At 43.5% G+C, this 15,850-nt stretch overlaps 1 protein-coding gene across 7 annotated transcripts in view; it reads left to right on the top strand.

The window, feature by feature from the left end:
- The first annotated feature begins 3,401 nt into the window (after window positions 1-3,401).
- The window catches only part of NAB1 (NGFI-A binding protein 1), a 51,668-nt gene continuing 39,219 nt past the window's right edge, over window positions 3,402-15,850 (top strand). For 4 of the 7 annotated variants that reach the window (XM_042243612.2, XM_042243611.2, XM_042243610.2 and 1 more), the window contains exon 1: window positions 3,800-4,400. In XM_042243612.2, coding sequence (XP_042099546.1) covers window positions 4,252-4,400 — 149 coding nt within the window. In that variant the 5' untranslated portion in view covers window positions 3,800-4,251. Of the gene's footprint in view, window positions 3,680-3,799; window positions 4,401-15,850 lie in introns of those variants that run through there. The other 3 variants (XM_060411083.1, XM_060411082.1, XM_015093319.4) reach the window with 1 other exon arrangement.

Below are 15,850 nucleotides of genomic sequence, written 5' to 3'. Positions count from 1 at the left end.
CGGACACGACTGAGCGACTGAACTGAACTGAAAAAACTTGTTTATAATCTTCATATATCTTAAAACATTCAAACCTCTACACACTAAAAACACCAATTTAATCAACATACACATCCAAAACTTTAAATTTCACATTGCAAAATAAGGGAAATTTAAATTATACTTCTGATAATATGAATATTACACACAACTCAAGTTAACTGTAGGGCCACCACCACATAGAGTAGAAGATTAGTTAGGTATGAAATGGTTCTGGGCTTCCCTGGGGGCTGAGAGGTAAAGAATCTGCCTGCAGTGCATGAGTTGAGGGTTTGACCTCTGGGTCAGGAAGATCCCCTGGAGAAGAAAATGGCAACCCATTCCAGTATTCCCGCCTGGGAAATCCCATGGACAGAGGAGCCTGGTGGGCTACAGTCCATGTGGTTGCAAAAGAGTCGGACATGACTGAGCAACTAAACAACAGTGTAATTGTTCTCAGGCAACCGCAGAAGAAAAAGAGGATGAAATTATACAGAATCTCAGACCTTACTGGTCATAAGCCATGTTATTCCTTCTTTCCTCTAGGAACATCTAAAATCATTTGTTCTGTTGTTTTGAATCACTGAAGCATTTTAAAGGAATCTTTCTAAAAGTCACTGAGTAATGCTCTTCCAGGGAAGTTTTCATTCTAATGTCCGAACCACTACCAACTTTCTACATCATTTTTTATCCAAAACTTTAGTTTCACAATGCAGAAAATTTTTTTTTGTCCAAAAATTCCTTATTTTTGCAAATGCATTCATCATCCTAATAATCACTTTGTAAGATCCTATTAAACATACATTTACTGAATTCAACAGATGTGTAAAACATACTTACAGAATAGAATGGAATATAGAATAATACGAAACCAGAATTATTACCTTACGGGATGGAATGCTTTTCCTTAACAAACTACCAGGGCCTGGGCATGGGAGGAGACTGTGTTTTGTGAGGGAGATGTCAAGGTGGCCCTAGCAAAGAAAATGGTAAGGAGGTGAATTTATTTAGATCAATGCTTCTTTATCTGAGCTGTCTCAGATACAGGTGAATGTCTCAACTCTGTTTTTGAACAGCCATATTAACTACAGTGTTGTCATACAGACATACAGAATTGGATGCTAAAAGCTTAAAATATTTTCTTTTCTTCATTTTCCTTCCTCCCACCATTTCCCTCAGCATCATGGGTGTTTAAAGCAATGCAAAGTGGGCCAAAAATGCCATTCTTAATGTGGGAAGAACATACTATCTAAATGTGCTCAGAAAACAAACAAGGAGAGACTTCCATGTTTAACTGTAGAAATAACCAGTTACAAGTTAGAAGAAAATGCATCTGCCCTGACACATTTCCTTTTCAGCATTGTATTCTGTGTTGGCCAGAGTTACAAGTTTGGGAAGAGGATTTCATGTCATTTCTTCCAACTCTGGAAACAATTCTACTGGGAGGCTCAACAGTTCAGGTAAGACTACTCATTTCATGACTGATGAATCACTGATTGTACACCTTTACGTACGTAAATTATTTTTCCTTAGCTGTTCAGAACCAGTAATGTGTGCAAAACACCAAGATTCCAGAGGGGAACTGGAAGAAAATAATCATGCAGATTTCATTTGTTCATTTGAAAACTGAACAAATTTAACCTATATCTTTACCTGTATCTTTCCAAGAAGTTGTTTTTATTACAACCCATGTTAATTTTCTCTTTAGAACAGGGTCCAAAACTGCAAATCTGAGACAATGAGGCTAAAACACACTTCCAGTAGTGATTCTTCAATTGAAGAAAAATTCAAGGAAGCATGCTTATTCATATGATACAGTAACACAACTATTCCTGACAGAACCTTCCACTAATACAGGAGATTTAATTATATATATATTCCATTGTGACATTACTCCTTCCTCCAACAAGCTTTTGCAAAAAGAAAAAGGTTCAGTACTTTAATAAGGTCTTTTTCTTTCAGTGTTATCAGCCCATCCATTGCTGCAACATAAAGATGTGGTATGAAGAATTTCCCATCTCAAAGAATGCCTTGTATAGCCGTCAGCAAAGTAGGCACACTCTGGGAGGCCAGCCAGGATGTGGGAATGGCCTCCTATAAAACCGAGTTTGTATATGAACATGAAAACGTAATTTTACCTGTATTTACAGTAGTTTTATATTTACTAAACGCTCTCTAGCCTTCAATAACACAATCTTAAAATTCGAGGAATTCTTCCCTTTTCCCATTTTTGCAAAGAAAGAAAAAATAGATTCTAAAACAAATTTCCGAATTTTTTGGCAACAGTTTAAGTACATTTTTGGAGGTGTTTTAATACTTTTCTTTGGTTAGAAAAAGTTCACGCAAACCAAATTAAAAAATTCTACAGCGTGCCCTGGGAGCTCAATTTTAACACATCCCAGGGCTGTTCTAGCGCCGTCAGATTTTTACACCATGGAAATAGAAAATATTAACCAGTGAAATAACACGTAGGTTTTCAGGAGGGTTGACAAGGTTGGAATGAAGCTACCCAGCAAGCCAGACAGTTGTCAAAGCCGCACTTCGGATCCGTGCGTTCCCATTCCTTCCCACTTTCCTATGCCAGGTCGGTGGTGGGGAGGGGGCAAGATGGGCGAAGCAGAGATTCACAAGGACTGCCAGTTTCTCTTCCAGCCCCGCGCACCTGCCAGCCCTCCCCCGTCGCCCCCGGCTTCGCGGCCGCAGCCAACTTCCCGCAGGACCCGGGGGCCCGCCGACCCGGAGGTGGGGGTGGAGGCGGCACCTGGCCCCCGGCCTCGGGCCGGCGGAGGCGGGGCGAGCCAGGCGCCCAGATCAGTGGGCAAGCGTGCTATTTTTTCTAAAGTCAGCCTCCCGGGGGATGTTGGATTTGGCGGGGCGTGCTCTTTGAAATACTATATTGGGAACCTCACACATTAAACAATTTTTTTTTAAATTGCAAACCTTCCCAGTGCACCCGGCAGCTGGCAAGCCTCCCCTCTCTCCTGCCCGCCGCCCCCGCCTTCTTCCTTCCCGCCCCTTCCCCCCGCCGGGCTCGCGGGAGCCGCCCCCTCCCAGGCGCCCTTTTGGTTCCTCCCAGCTGCCGCGTGAATGGGCCGCCCTCCGGGTTCCGCGGGGCGGGGGCGGCGGGAAGAGGCCGAGCCCGGGCCCCGGCGGCCGCCGCCCCCGCCCCCGCCCCGCGGCGGCCCACGCCGGTATCTGCGTCACTCGGCCGCGCGTGGGCGGGAGCCGGAGCGGCGCATGTAGCAAGAGCGGAATCTCCCGGCGTGACAGCGCGCGGGGGGCGGAGGCGGCGGAGGCGGGCGGGGGAGGGGGTGCCGCGCGCGAGGGGCGGGGCGGGGCGGGGAGCAGGGGGGAGGGCGCGGCGGGGGAGGTGCCGCCGCCTCAGCCGCCCGCGCGCCCGAGTCGGGAGGAGCCGCCGCCGCCGCCGCGGCCGAGCGAGTGCCGTCGGGGCTGGCGGGCGGGAAGGAGCCGCGGGCCCGAGCTGGAGGGGGGGAGTAGGGAGAGCGCGCCCACCACCTTCCCTTCCCCCCCTCGATGGGAGCGGGGGCGTCCCGGCCGCCGCAGCCGACCGAGGAGACCGAGCCGGGGGCCGCCACTTCGGAGCTGGCGCTGAGGCGTCCTCTGGGGAGAGCGCGCCAAGACCGCTGCAGCAGCTGGCCGAGTACGTACCGACTCGCTGTCCGCCAAGTGCCAGATGCCTCGGTGCTCGGGCCAGCTTGGGGCGGCGGGGTCTCCGGGCTGCGCCGGCACTTGGGGGGCGGGCGTCCAGGGCCGCGGGCCCGGCGCGGCCGCCGCCGGAAGGAGAGGGCGGCCTCGGGCTCTTGTGGACGATTCCCGGAGAGAATCGGTGCGCAGGGGCAGCGAGAAGAGGGCGAGCCGGGCCGCGGGGCCGACCTGTGCGTTCCGCTCCCAGAAAGCCGGGGTGCGGCGTCCACTTTTCCGACCCGGCTTGGGCCGTCGCGCGCGGCGCGGAGCGCAGCGCTCGTGGGTTGCGCGCGGTGGGAGCGCGCGCCGGCCCCGGAGTTTTGCAGCCTCTTTCCGCAGAGGCAGAGTCTTTTTGTTGGTTTGTTTACTTTAGAGTCTTAATTTTCGTCCTGAGTATCCTCTCTTTCGGAATGTAGTCGTTTTCTTTTTAAAGGCGGAAGGAGAGTTTTGCTTGAAAGTGGCTTACAGAAACTTGGCGCCGAGGTGAGATGGAAGCGAGAGACTCATTTGTGCTCGCTAAGGCCGAGTATGGAATTTGCCAACACATGTGGGACATACAAGCCTTGGATGCAGAAGTCTGTGACCTTATTTATGGAGAAACGTTGCGAGTGCAGTCAAATGCTTTGGGACTGCAACTTCGCGGTTCACAAGGCTCAAGATGTGAAAAGACACTTCGAGTGAGCCTAAATTTTGTAAGATCTTGGGCGAAAGGGTAATTGAATTGGAATATGCATCTATAGGTTCTGCAGACCAAGTTTTGCAGCAGGTGATTAGGAGAAATCCTTGACTTGCATATACTTAATTCCTCACTCACTCAGAGAGATTCGGGAGGCAGGGAAAATTTGGGGGTAGCTGTCAATTTGAAATTTCCTTCAGAAAGAGTTGGTTTGGAGTAACCTGTCACTACCAATTGGTTTGCCAGTGACATGTCTGCAAACTTAAGGAGTGCAAAGATCAGAGCTGAGAGGGAAATCCTCAGATCTTGTTTAAAAATATTTTGGCAGTTTTAATAGATAATATTAGATTGCATAGGAACAGTGAAACAGAATTTTAAAAAGATTAGTCACGTAGGAAATGCTAGGCTGTTTCGTTGGAGAAGTGTGCGCATAATGAAATACCTTCTTTGATTTTCACTTTTTTGAAAAATTTCCCTGTGAACCATACCAGATTATGACATGTCGGAATTTATGTGTGGGTTTTAAGAAGGAATAGTGGGAGAAAAGATGCATAGGATTTGCTTTCTCTGTTTTGGATGGGAGCTGATGTTTTCCAGAAGACCTTAAAAAGCTGCTTCTAGTCCAGCCTAAGGGCCAGTGAAAGTGTCTCTTAGATTCAGGGGTATCCTTTTCCTCCATTTTCCAGTACTTGAAACATTTAATACTATCTTTTCGTTAAGTTTTAAGAATTATGTTCTCCTTGTAGGTATTATTGTGCATGTTAGGATTCTCTTTGGAGAAGGAAATGGCAACCCACTCCAGTATTCTTGCCTCCAGAATCCCACGGACAGAGGATCCTGGTGGCTACAGTCCATGGGGTCACAAAGGGTTGGGCACGACTGAGTGAGCAGCAGGCTTCCCTTGAGAGTTTATATATATCTGCAAGGTCAGCCTACTTTATTTCTGTTTGGGTATTAAAGTTATTGGGAAATCAGGTCATGAAAGAAAATACCAAAGAACCAGTGGAAGGTTTCTCGTTTTAATTTTATTATTTTTAGCAGCTTGCACAAAAGTTAAAATGTCAGCCTGGTATTAGGAAAATTTTGTTTTCCTTGCCTCTGGTGATTTCCTATTATGTGTGAGTAAATCAGTGATAATAATAAAAACATTGAGGCATTGTAGATTTTGATTTCATTCTTCCTGCTAATTATGGATGTAGCGAACGTGAGGGAAATCCTTAGGAATACTGTAGCCGATACAAGGAAATTTAGTGAGCTTATATAGCTAATAAGTAATTTGCTATATCCAGTGAATATATCTTTCCTTGTTTGAGAATTAACAAAATTAAATAATCTCGGTTAAATTAATGAAAATTTTTCCTTTTTTGTTGACTAGAAACATCCATTTCCCTGTAGAAAATGAATATATTTCCATTCTCCGTGTTATTTGGAGAATCAGTTAAAGCATTAGGTATTTTCTTTTAATCACATTTTAAGAGCATATTGGCTTATTATGAAGGATTTTGGGGATTTGTACCATGGCTGTTTTGAAAGAAAAAAATCATAGTGTATGACAAAGTGGCAGAGACCTTTGAAGAATTTATTGCATGAACTTTAAATATTTAAAGTAAAAAATGGTTGCATGGCAACAGAAGTATGTCAGGCTTTTGTGTCTGTTAGCCTAGACTCTGTCCTAATACTTGGGCTTCGCCTGGTCCATTATAAGTCTAATTGTTTTTGTTGATGCTATGCATGTACATTATTGGGAATAAAAGCTTTGTAAAATATACCCTTAAATGTGAAGCTGTATTCTGGATACCACAGAAGTATGATATATTTTATGTTACTTCCACGGAAATGACCATTTTATAATACTTTTTGAACAGGTTAAGATCTTCGTTCGTATAATCGTCTTTGTATGCATATTTTGTAAAATTTATTGAAAACAATAAGGAATAAATGGTGCCCACCTAAGCTTAATATAAGGTTCCTAGCCCCTGTGCTTTGGATTTAGTTTTAACTGTTTCGTTCATTCCTTTTAGTAGAATGAAGAATAGTACAGTTATTATATTAAATGCAAATTTGCCTTTTGATCTGACATTTTCAATAACTAGTACAATAGTAGAATATACTCTCTTAAACTGAACAATGGAACAAGTGGGAAGTTGATGTTAGAGAAGTTGATGTTGGGGAAAAAATAGTAATCCTTGTCAGAATTCTCACACCTAAAATATATCATTAAGCTTTCAAATAGTTTGTCATTTATCAATACATTGTATTTAGAGAGTTGCATCTTAAGTTGTAGTGTATGTTAATTTAATAATTTTTAAAGAGGAATTTCTGAAATAAATAAAATTTTATATGTACTGTGTGCACACCGCATGCTCAGATGGCACTTAATGTTTGGTGACTAACTTGACTGTTACTTGATTGAAGAATTTCCAGTCATATTGTATGAAGTACTAGTGTTTACCTGTTGTTCTCACAGTTAAGGCATACTTATTATTTAATTGCAAAAAATAAATCTGATTTTCCTAATACTGATAAATTTAAGCTTACACCTTGATAATTAAAATTTTAAGAGATTTATACGAAATATTTTCCAGCTTCATTCAGAGTTCAGAAAAAAAAAATCAGGCGAGAACATTTTAAGTTTGCTAAATTATTGCTAATGTATTAGAAGATATATGTTTAATTCATAGATATTACAGTAATAAGATCCAAAAATATCTTTTTTTTTTTGGCTTTTTAAAAAAATGTTTATTTTTAACTGGAGGATAATTGCTTTACAGTATTATGTTGGTTTCTCAAAAATATCTTGCCTTAAGATATGTTCCTGAATGCTTAATAATAAATATGCCTGGTTAAATCCTTTGATACTTGAAATGCATACATAGGAGTTAGTACCTGGACCACCCTGCAATCTTAAATAACCCATGATGTAACTAAGCCACACTTAATTATTTTAGGTTGAGTTCTGGGATTAGGAAAATAGAATTTGAATAATTCACTTCTAGGCTTAAGGGTCATCCAGATCCTGGCTTGTCTTTTCAATCTCAACCTGCAAAGTACCCATTGCACCCTCTCCCCAGACTCCTGTACCGTCAGGCTGTGTGTGGTTAGTCACTCAGTCATGTCCAACTCTTTGCGACCCTGCGGACTATAGCCCGCCAGGCTCCTCCGTCCATGGAATTCTTCAGGCAAGAATACTGGAGTGGGTAGCCATTCGCTTCTCCAGGGGGTCTTCCAGAAATCAAACCTTCGTCTCCTGCATTGCAGGCAGATTGTTTGGCATCCGAGCAACCACAGAAACCGTACCTTCAGGCTACATTCTCCCAAAGCTGGCTATACCTGAGAGGTTTTAAATATAGCCACGTGCTTCAGATTTCCTATTTCCTTCCTTGCCATTTCCTGTCTCTACCTTTCATTCCCTTAGTGTGTACCCGATCTCATCTAGGTGTTAGAGAAAAACAATCAAGTGGAACTAATTCACCTTAATCTGTAAATGACTCATGAGCTAACTCTTCCCAAATATTTTCACTTTTTTTTTTTTTTAGAAGTCTGGAAGAGATTGGTGACAACTTAGATAATTTCACAGTGAAACTTTCAGGCTGTGTTGGGAGGCAGGAATTGATAGTCCTCTGCATAAGTCAGATTTTACTAGAATTTTGCCCTTGGTTTCTACCCGCTACTGGAAGAGTCTCTTCTTTGGAATGCTGTAGACTTCACAGAAGTGTGTATATACATTTGTATGTTTCCTGCATCATGAAGAGGGTGTTTGTGAATCCACTTGAATCTAATGATCATTAGTAAGATTGATATTTGTTATCTGGAGGTGACATTTTAATTCATAGAAATCAAGAGGGAAAAGACCTAGGATCTCTCATAATTGAAACTGATTTCTTAAAATGCTGCTGTTGGGGCTCGGCTAATGATGTATTCTAGTAAAGGGAGCTCATCTGGCCATCTTATGGGGATCCAGCATGTAACTAAAGAAAGGGGAAGTCCTGAGGATGAGGGAACGAGAAAGATGGTAGGTGAAGTAGCAGGATGGGCTCTTACTAGATTGGACACCAGTTAGCACAGAGGGGATCCCTTTTGGAATACAAAGTGAAAGTCCCTCAGTCGTGTCCGACTCTTTGCGACCCCATGGACTGTACAGTCCATGGAATTGTCCAGGCCAGAATACTGGAGTGGGTAGCCTTTCCCTTCTCCAGGGTATATTCCCAACCCAGGGGCGAATCCAGGTCTCCTGCATTATAGGCGGATTCTTTACCAGCTGAGCCACAAGGGAGGCCCAGGAACACTGGAGTGGGGAGCCTATCCGTCCTCCAGCGGATCTTCCAGACCCAGGAATCAAACCGGGGTCTCCTGCATTGCAGGCAAATTCTTTACCAGATGAGCTACTGGGGAAGCCCTGATACGTAAAAGGAGGCTGCAATCAAGAGTCTGACTCAAATATTGGGTTTCATTCCACAGAAGCTTTTAACAGAGATGTTATTCCTCTTTGAATACTTAGATTAGAGAGGGATAAAAGCTGAATGAGACTCTAGTCCCTACATCTTGCTTGCTGAGTTACTTCATTCGTGTCAGACTTTGCAACCCTATGAACTAGCCCTCCAGGCTCCTCTGTCCAAGGCAAGAATACTGGAGCGGGTTGTCATGCCCTCCTGCAGGGGATCTTCCTGACCCAAGGACCAAACCCACCTCTCCTGCGTTGATTGGCAGGCGGGTTCTTACTGCTAAACCATGAGCTTCTCCTGCCATCAGGGAGCTTAAAGCCTGAGGGAATCTGTTCTACAGAGCCATGTAAGTGCACTTCTCTGTTCCATGGCTCCCTATGTTTAATATTTAGCATAGTGTTTGAGTGTGAGCTTACTTCTCTGTCTCCTGGTTCTTAACTGTGAAGAACCGCTGGAGCCAAGTCCAGTGTTTGGCACAAGCATCAGGGAAGGTTAAGGACTACAGAGGCAGATGGATAGGTCTAGGGTACCTGTATAAGTTGTTTGGATTTTTTCCTCCATCCAGTAAGGAAATTTGCATAAGTGAGTAAAGAGCCACATCTGTACTTCAGGATGATGAAGTCGACATTTCATTATGGCATATTTTGAAGGTGAGGAGGCTGTTTTCAAAGTTGGGGTGAGAAAGCAAGGGGAAAACCAGAATTAGGTGCTTTTGAGGCAGAGAAAAAGGTTGGTGATGGGGCCTAAGGACATGTCGATTTGAAGAAGGAAGAGGAAAACAAAAGCATGAGGGGGTAAAGATGATACACACACACTGGAATATTATTCGGCCATAAAAAGGAAATTCTGCCATTTGCAACAACATGGATAGAACTGGATGGTGTTGAGGCAGAGAATGACTAATACTATATAATATCACTTACATGTGGAGTTTTACAAATCTAGTGAATATAACAGAAAAGAAAGAGACTCACAAATATAGAACAAACTAGTGGTTACCACCTGGAAAAGGGAAAAACGGACGGGCAAGATAGGAGTAAGGGATTAAGAGGTGCAGACTACTGTGTATAAAATAAAGAAGCTGCAAGGATGTGTTGTGCAGCACAGGAGATAGAGCCGATATTTTATAGTGACTATGAAAGAAATGCCCTGCTGTGCTTAGTCGTGTCCAGCTCTTTGCCACCCCGTGGACTGCAACCCGCCAGGCTCCTCTGTCCATGGGATTCTCCAGGCAAGAGTACTGGAGTGGGTTGCCATGCCCTCCTCCAGGGGTCTTCCCAACCCTGGAAGGGATCAAACCCATGTCTCCTGCATTGCCAGCAGATTCTTTACTGTCTGAGCCCCCAGGGAAGCCCATGAATACTGGAGCGGGTAGCCTATCCTTTCTCCAGGGGGTCTTCCTGCATTGCGGGCAGATGCTTTATCAGCTGAGCCACAAGGGAAGCCCAAAAAAGAAATGACCTTTAAAAATTGTGAATCATTTCTAAAAAATTGTGAATCGTTACATTGTACACCTGAATCTTTTGTATAATATTATACATTAACTGTATCACAATAAAATTTTTTAAAAAATCAAATCCTTTTATTAATCCAGAAAACTGAAAGAGTAGTGAGAGTTGGGAAGAGAGGATTTGGGAATCTGGACAAAGGGAGGAAAATGATAGCGCATACTTGCTTTTGAGCTTACCAGATCTGAGAAGTTTGACAGCCTCCATGTGAAATGCTGAATTATCAGAAAGACAGTTTGGGTTCTCAAAGTCTTCAGGTTTGAAGACCACTTCGTAAATTAAAAAAAAAAAAAAAGCAAGTACTCATTAATTTTGCTTTTAGTGTTTTATCAATAGAGAATACTTACAATGACAACTTGAATTTAATCACACTATTAAAAGAGAGTGAGATGTTATTAAATCACAAAGTTGTTTTTTTTTTTTTTTCACTTTGCACAGTAGATGTATATGTGTAAGTCAGTGTTTGGTGTGCGTTTGGATTTGAGAGCAATTGGCAGTGACTCCGTGAACCACTGGTCCAAGCTACAGATACAGGTTTGGAGGTCATTCTGCTATAGGTAACATTGAAGCCTAGGAGTGGACGGAGATCATCAGGAGAGAATATTGGAAGAGAGTAGAAATGGGATCTAATACAAAAATTCGGAGAATTCCTGCAGTTAGAGTAAGGGAAGGCAGCATAACGTGGTAAAAAGTCAGGTGAAGGGTGTTTCAAAGAGTGATGTCAAACTGCAGAGAGGTTAAAGAGAAAAGCTGGCGATCACTCACTAGTTACTTGGGAGCTTTGGTGGAGGAGCTGGGACAGAAGGCAGGCTGAAGCTTCTTGGACTAGATTGAGGCAGGTTTGAAGGAATGGTTTTTCTTTTTTCCTTGTGACCATTAAAGACCTCTGTCTTACCCTAAATCCCCACATCCCAGCTTGGAGAAAGAGAAATTTTGTTTCCAATATTTATACCAAGTTCTGTGTTATGGTTCAAGGACAAAGCAGGAGTTGACCAGCAAAGTTTTTGGAGCCAAACCAGCTCCTTACTTCACTTAGCATAGTTTAAATCTTGGCAGATGACTGATCCTATCCCAGAAGGAGCCAAAGTGAGCTTGTCATTAAAAGGTTCTGGAACAAATTATTACCATTTAAAATAGATCACTGAATAGCAAACAACAACAAATGGCCTTAAATGAATCCACTGTTTTATTCCTCTACCTTTGAGACTAACTGGACTGAAGAACATTTAAGCTGGTGCAAGTGGAGGTTTGCTGTATATAGGCAGCAGGCCTTTGGTTTAGCTTTTGAATGCAGTAAAAATGGATAACTGATTTCTCTTAATTGTGGAATTCATAAAAAGGTCAGACCCAGCATGGTTGTTCCAGCATCTCTTGCAAAGGCCAGGTAACTGGGGTTTTCAGCTGAGTAGACTTGCTATGCTGTTAGCTGCCTATGTTATGTTGCATTGCATTAGAATCCTTCTGAATTCACTTCCGATTGGAGAGCTGCAGCTTTCATTTGATTTATTTGACCTTCATGTTGAAGCGTGAATAGACACAGAATTTGTAAAAACAGAAAACCTTGTCTTATAAAAATTTTCTTTTAAATCAGATTAAGTTAATGTATGAAGTGGTGGGTGTTTAAATGATCACAACAGGCTTTATGAGAAACTGAAACGCGCTCTTAAAGGGAAAAGCTTAGGGAGAAAACTCCTTTCCCAGCAGTGAGTGTGGGCCTTTAGCAAGTCTCCTGGGACTCTAAATAGTTTGCTTGTTTATCTTTCATCTGGTGTCTTGACTTTGGAAACGTACACTTGGTCTTGTCAGTCCTTGTGGAGATGTTATAATGGTAACTACTTTCTTACTGGAACATAAGAGCTTTCTCTTAGGAAACTAGGGGAGGGGGGGTTCCTTTTTTTTTCTGGGTAAAGATGAGAAAGGATAAAAATTGAAAATTAATATTTTCTAAAACCATTGCCTATCTCAGAAGAATAAAGCCTAAGTTTGTGTTTTGAGCTCTCTTTTTCTTAAATTTCTCTTTTATATTTGTCCATGATATATTCTTTTAATCGCTCTTAAAAAGATTCAAAAACTCTGTTCTAGATTTTCTCAGGTAATTTTTAGTTCACTCCATAATTTGGGGGAGTATAGATGGTGAGGTCATTGATGACACCATGAATCTTGCAAGGTTACAGCCCTCTTACAAAAAAGCTTTCACAAGCTTTTTTCACATGTGTATGTGCATACATACATATTTATGTGTGTGTGTGGCTTAAAGTGAAAGTGAAGTTGCTCAGTCGTGTCCGACTCTTTGCGACCCCATGGACTGTAGCCTATCAGGCTCCTCCGTCCGTGGGATTTTCCAGGCAAGAGTGCTAGAGTGGATTGCCATTTCCTTTTCCAGGGGGTCTTCCTGACCCAGGAATCAAACCCAGGTCTCCTGCATTGCAGGCAGACGCTTTACTGTCTGAGCCACCAGGGAAGCCAGCTCAACATGGCTTAAAGCTCAACATTCAGAAAACTACGATCATGGTATCTGGTCCCATCACTTCATGAGAAATAGATGGGGAAACAGTGGAAATAGTGTTACACTTTATTTTTCTGGGCTCCAAAATCACTGCAGATGGTGATTGCAGCCATGAAATTAAAAGACCCTTATTCCTTGGAAGGAAAGTTATGACCAACCTAGATAGCATATTCAAAAGCAGAGACATTACTTTGCCAACAAAGCTCTGTCTAGTCAAGGCTATGGTTTTCCAGTAGTCATGTATGGATGTGAGAGGTGGACTGTGAAGAAAGCTGAGCGCCAAAGAACTGATGCTTTTTAATTGTGGTGTTGGAGAAGACTCTTGAGGGTCCCTTGGACTTCAAGGAGATCCAACTAGTCCATTCTGAAGGAGATCAGTCCTGGGTGTTCATTGGAAGGACAGATGCTAAAGCTGAAACTCCAGTACTTTGGCCACCTCATGCGAAGAGTTGACTCATTGGAAAAGACTCTGATGCTGGGAGGGATTGGGGGCAGGAGGAGAAGGGGATGACCGAGGATGAGATGGCTGGATGGCATCACTGACTCGATGGACATGGGTTTGGGTGAACTCTGGGAGTTGGTAGTGGACAGGGAGGCCTGGCATGCTGCACTTCATGAGGTTACAAGGAGTCAGACACGACCAAGCGACTGAACTGATAAATATTGTTGTGCGTGTATACTCTGGAGTTGAAAGCTTGTGGAATTACTGCATTAAGTGTAAGAAGGGAAAATGGGTTTCCTTCCCTCTATCTCATGACTTCCCTGGTGGCTCAGACGGTAAAGCGTTTGTCTACGGTGCGGGAGACCTGGGTTCGATCCCAGGGTTGGGAAGATCCCCTGGAGAAGGAAATGGCAACCCACTCCAGGACTGTTGCCTGGAAAATCCCATGGACAGAGGAGCCTGTCCATGTAGGCTACAGCCCATGCAGTCGCAAAGAGTCGGACACGGCTGAGCGAGACCCCTCCCTCTATCTCATAGGCTTTCTAGAAACCCTTCTATTTGGTATAATGTTGTTCAATATAGACTTGAACTTGCATCTGTAACTCCCCAGAGCTTGTTTTTATGGGTTAGTGTCCAGCTGGATGATAAATTCTCTCCCTCAGAAGTCTCTCTTTTATGTGGGAGGACAAAACAAATCCTCTTATGAATGATTCAGAAGGTGCAGAAATGTGTTTATCCAGAGAACTAACGTGACATGAACCCAAAGGTGGTCTCAAAAGCTGTAAGAGTCTGTGGTGCCCAAGGGGTACACTACCTGGGGATCTTCCAGTGTAGTTTGCCAGGTTTGCCAAATCACAAGAGTCTTCTGAGATGCAAGCCTAGGGAATTACATTTTTCAGAAGCTCCCCCAAGTGACTTCTGGCTGTCAGCAGACGTTTAGTGGGCCCAAATTGAATTTTTTTTTTTTAATATATACCTTGGGAAGTCATCAGGTCATGACTTAACAAAGAGCCATAAAATTTGCGGAGGTCAGAAGTTGATGAGAGCAGATTGTGGATGACACGGGTTCCAGGAGTTGGTTTCCCAGGAGTCAGTCCTTAAGGTGGTCGGGAAGTGCATTCTCCTTGGATGGGATGACTGGGACTGGAGTTTTGTGTAGCAGCCTGGCCCGTGATGTAAAGCAGAAGCCCCAGATCTGTTGATCCGGCCTTCAGGGCCGTTCCCAGTGTTCCACAGCTTGCCGAATCTCCCAGTTAACAATCGCTCCTGGCTTTCCTGAGTTGCGAGTGTGCTTGTATCTTCTTCCAGTGTGTGTATTCTTCTGGCTTTCTATAATTTTTGCTGTAGAGGGCTGGAGGAGCCTTTTAATCCTAAAGGTGCGTTGATTACAAGTTTGTTTCTCTAAAACGGAAGTACTTGGCCAGCTTCTCTATGTATGTGGGAGGTCTCCAGGCAACTGTGAATGACTTTTAAGTAAAACTGCTAAGAGGTCAAGAAGTGCTTTGCTGGGTCTTGTTCTGTCTCTTGAAAGGGAGACTTCTCTGCCTTCCTTAGGCTCTAGAAGTATAACTTCCTTGGCTCTGTCTTGGGCTCTTCCACACCCACTGGCTTCGTCCTCTCTCTTGAACCCTGAGACACACTTGGGTTCCATGCTGTAATTTTGCAAGCAGGACCGCTCTGCTTCAGCATTATGCCTTGTCCCACATTCTCAAGTGCCGTGTGTCTGAAAGAGAACTCCAGCATCCCTAATTTTCTGTATCCCTGATACCTGTTGCAGCTCTAGACTCTGGCATAGGTAATCCCATAGTCACCTATTAGTCTCTGTCTAGAACCACCAGAAGTGTTTCTAAAAGATGGTAACCGTTTCCTCTCTTTCATCACTTAGACCTAAGTGATCACCAAGTCTTGCCATTCATTTGTCTGAATTTTTCCTGCCTCTTTTTTCTCTGCTCCTAAATATACCACCTTGTATCTTACTTATTCTAGTTCATACTGAAATCACTCATCTGCCTGCCAGACTGATCTTACTACTTCTTCTTTATAAGATAGGAACTAACTATACCTATCTCACAGGGCTGTTGTGAGGAGGAGACATAATGTTAAGTGCCTGTTTATCATACTGTCTGACAAGTGTTCAGAGCACGCGTGGTAGCAGAGTGTACTTACCTCCTTCAGAAGTTTATTTCCCTTCGCTTCTCCTCTGTGTGCACTCCATGGAAGCAGCAAAGCGAAAGCTCAAAAATACAGCATTCAGAGCCCTGTGAGCCATGTTTGGCTTAAGTCCCTAGACCTGCTTAGCTACCTGTGAGATCTCAGGCAGGTTACTGATCTTTGAGCCTCTATATTTTTTTCCTTTAAAATGGAAACTGTTACTGACTGTTGATCATTATGATTGTTAGGAGAGTAAGGTAACTTAAAGATAGAGAGAGGCTTCCCAGATGGTATCAGTGGTAAAGAATTCAGCTGCCAATGCAGGAGACACAAGAGACTCAGGTTCGATCCCTGGGTCAGAAAGATCCCCTGGAGTAGGAAATGGCAAACCACTCCAGTATT

Source organism: Ovis aries, chromosome 2 (genome assembly GCF_016772045.2).
Source record: "Ovis aries strain OAR_USU_Benz2616 breed Rambouillet chromosome 2, ARS-UI_Ramb_v3.0, whole genome shotgun sequence".
NCBI lineage: Eukaryota > Metazoa > Chordata > Mammalia > Artiodactyla > Bovidae > Ovis > Ovis aries.
Note: the sequence above shows the minus strand (reverse complement) of the source record. Positions and strands in the feature narration are given on the sequence as shown.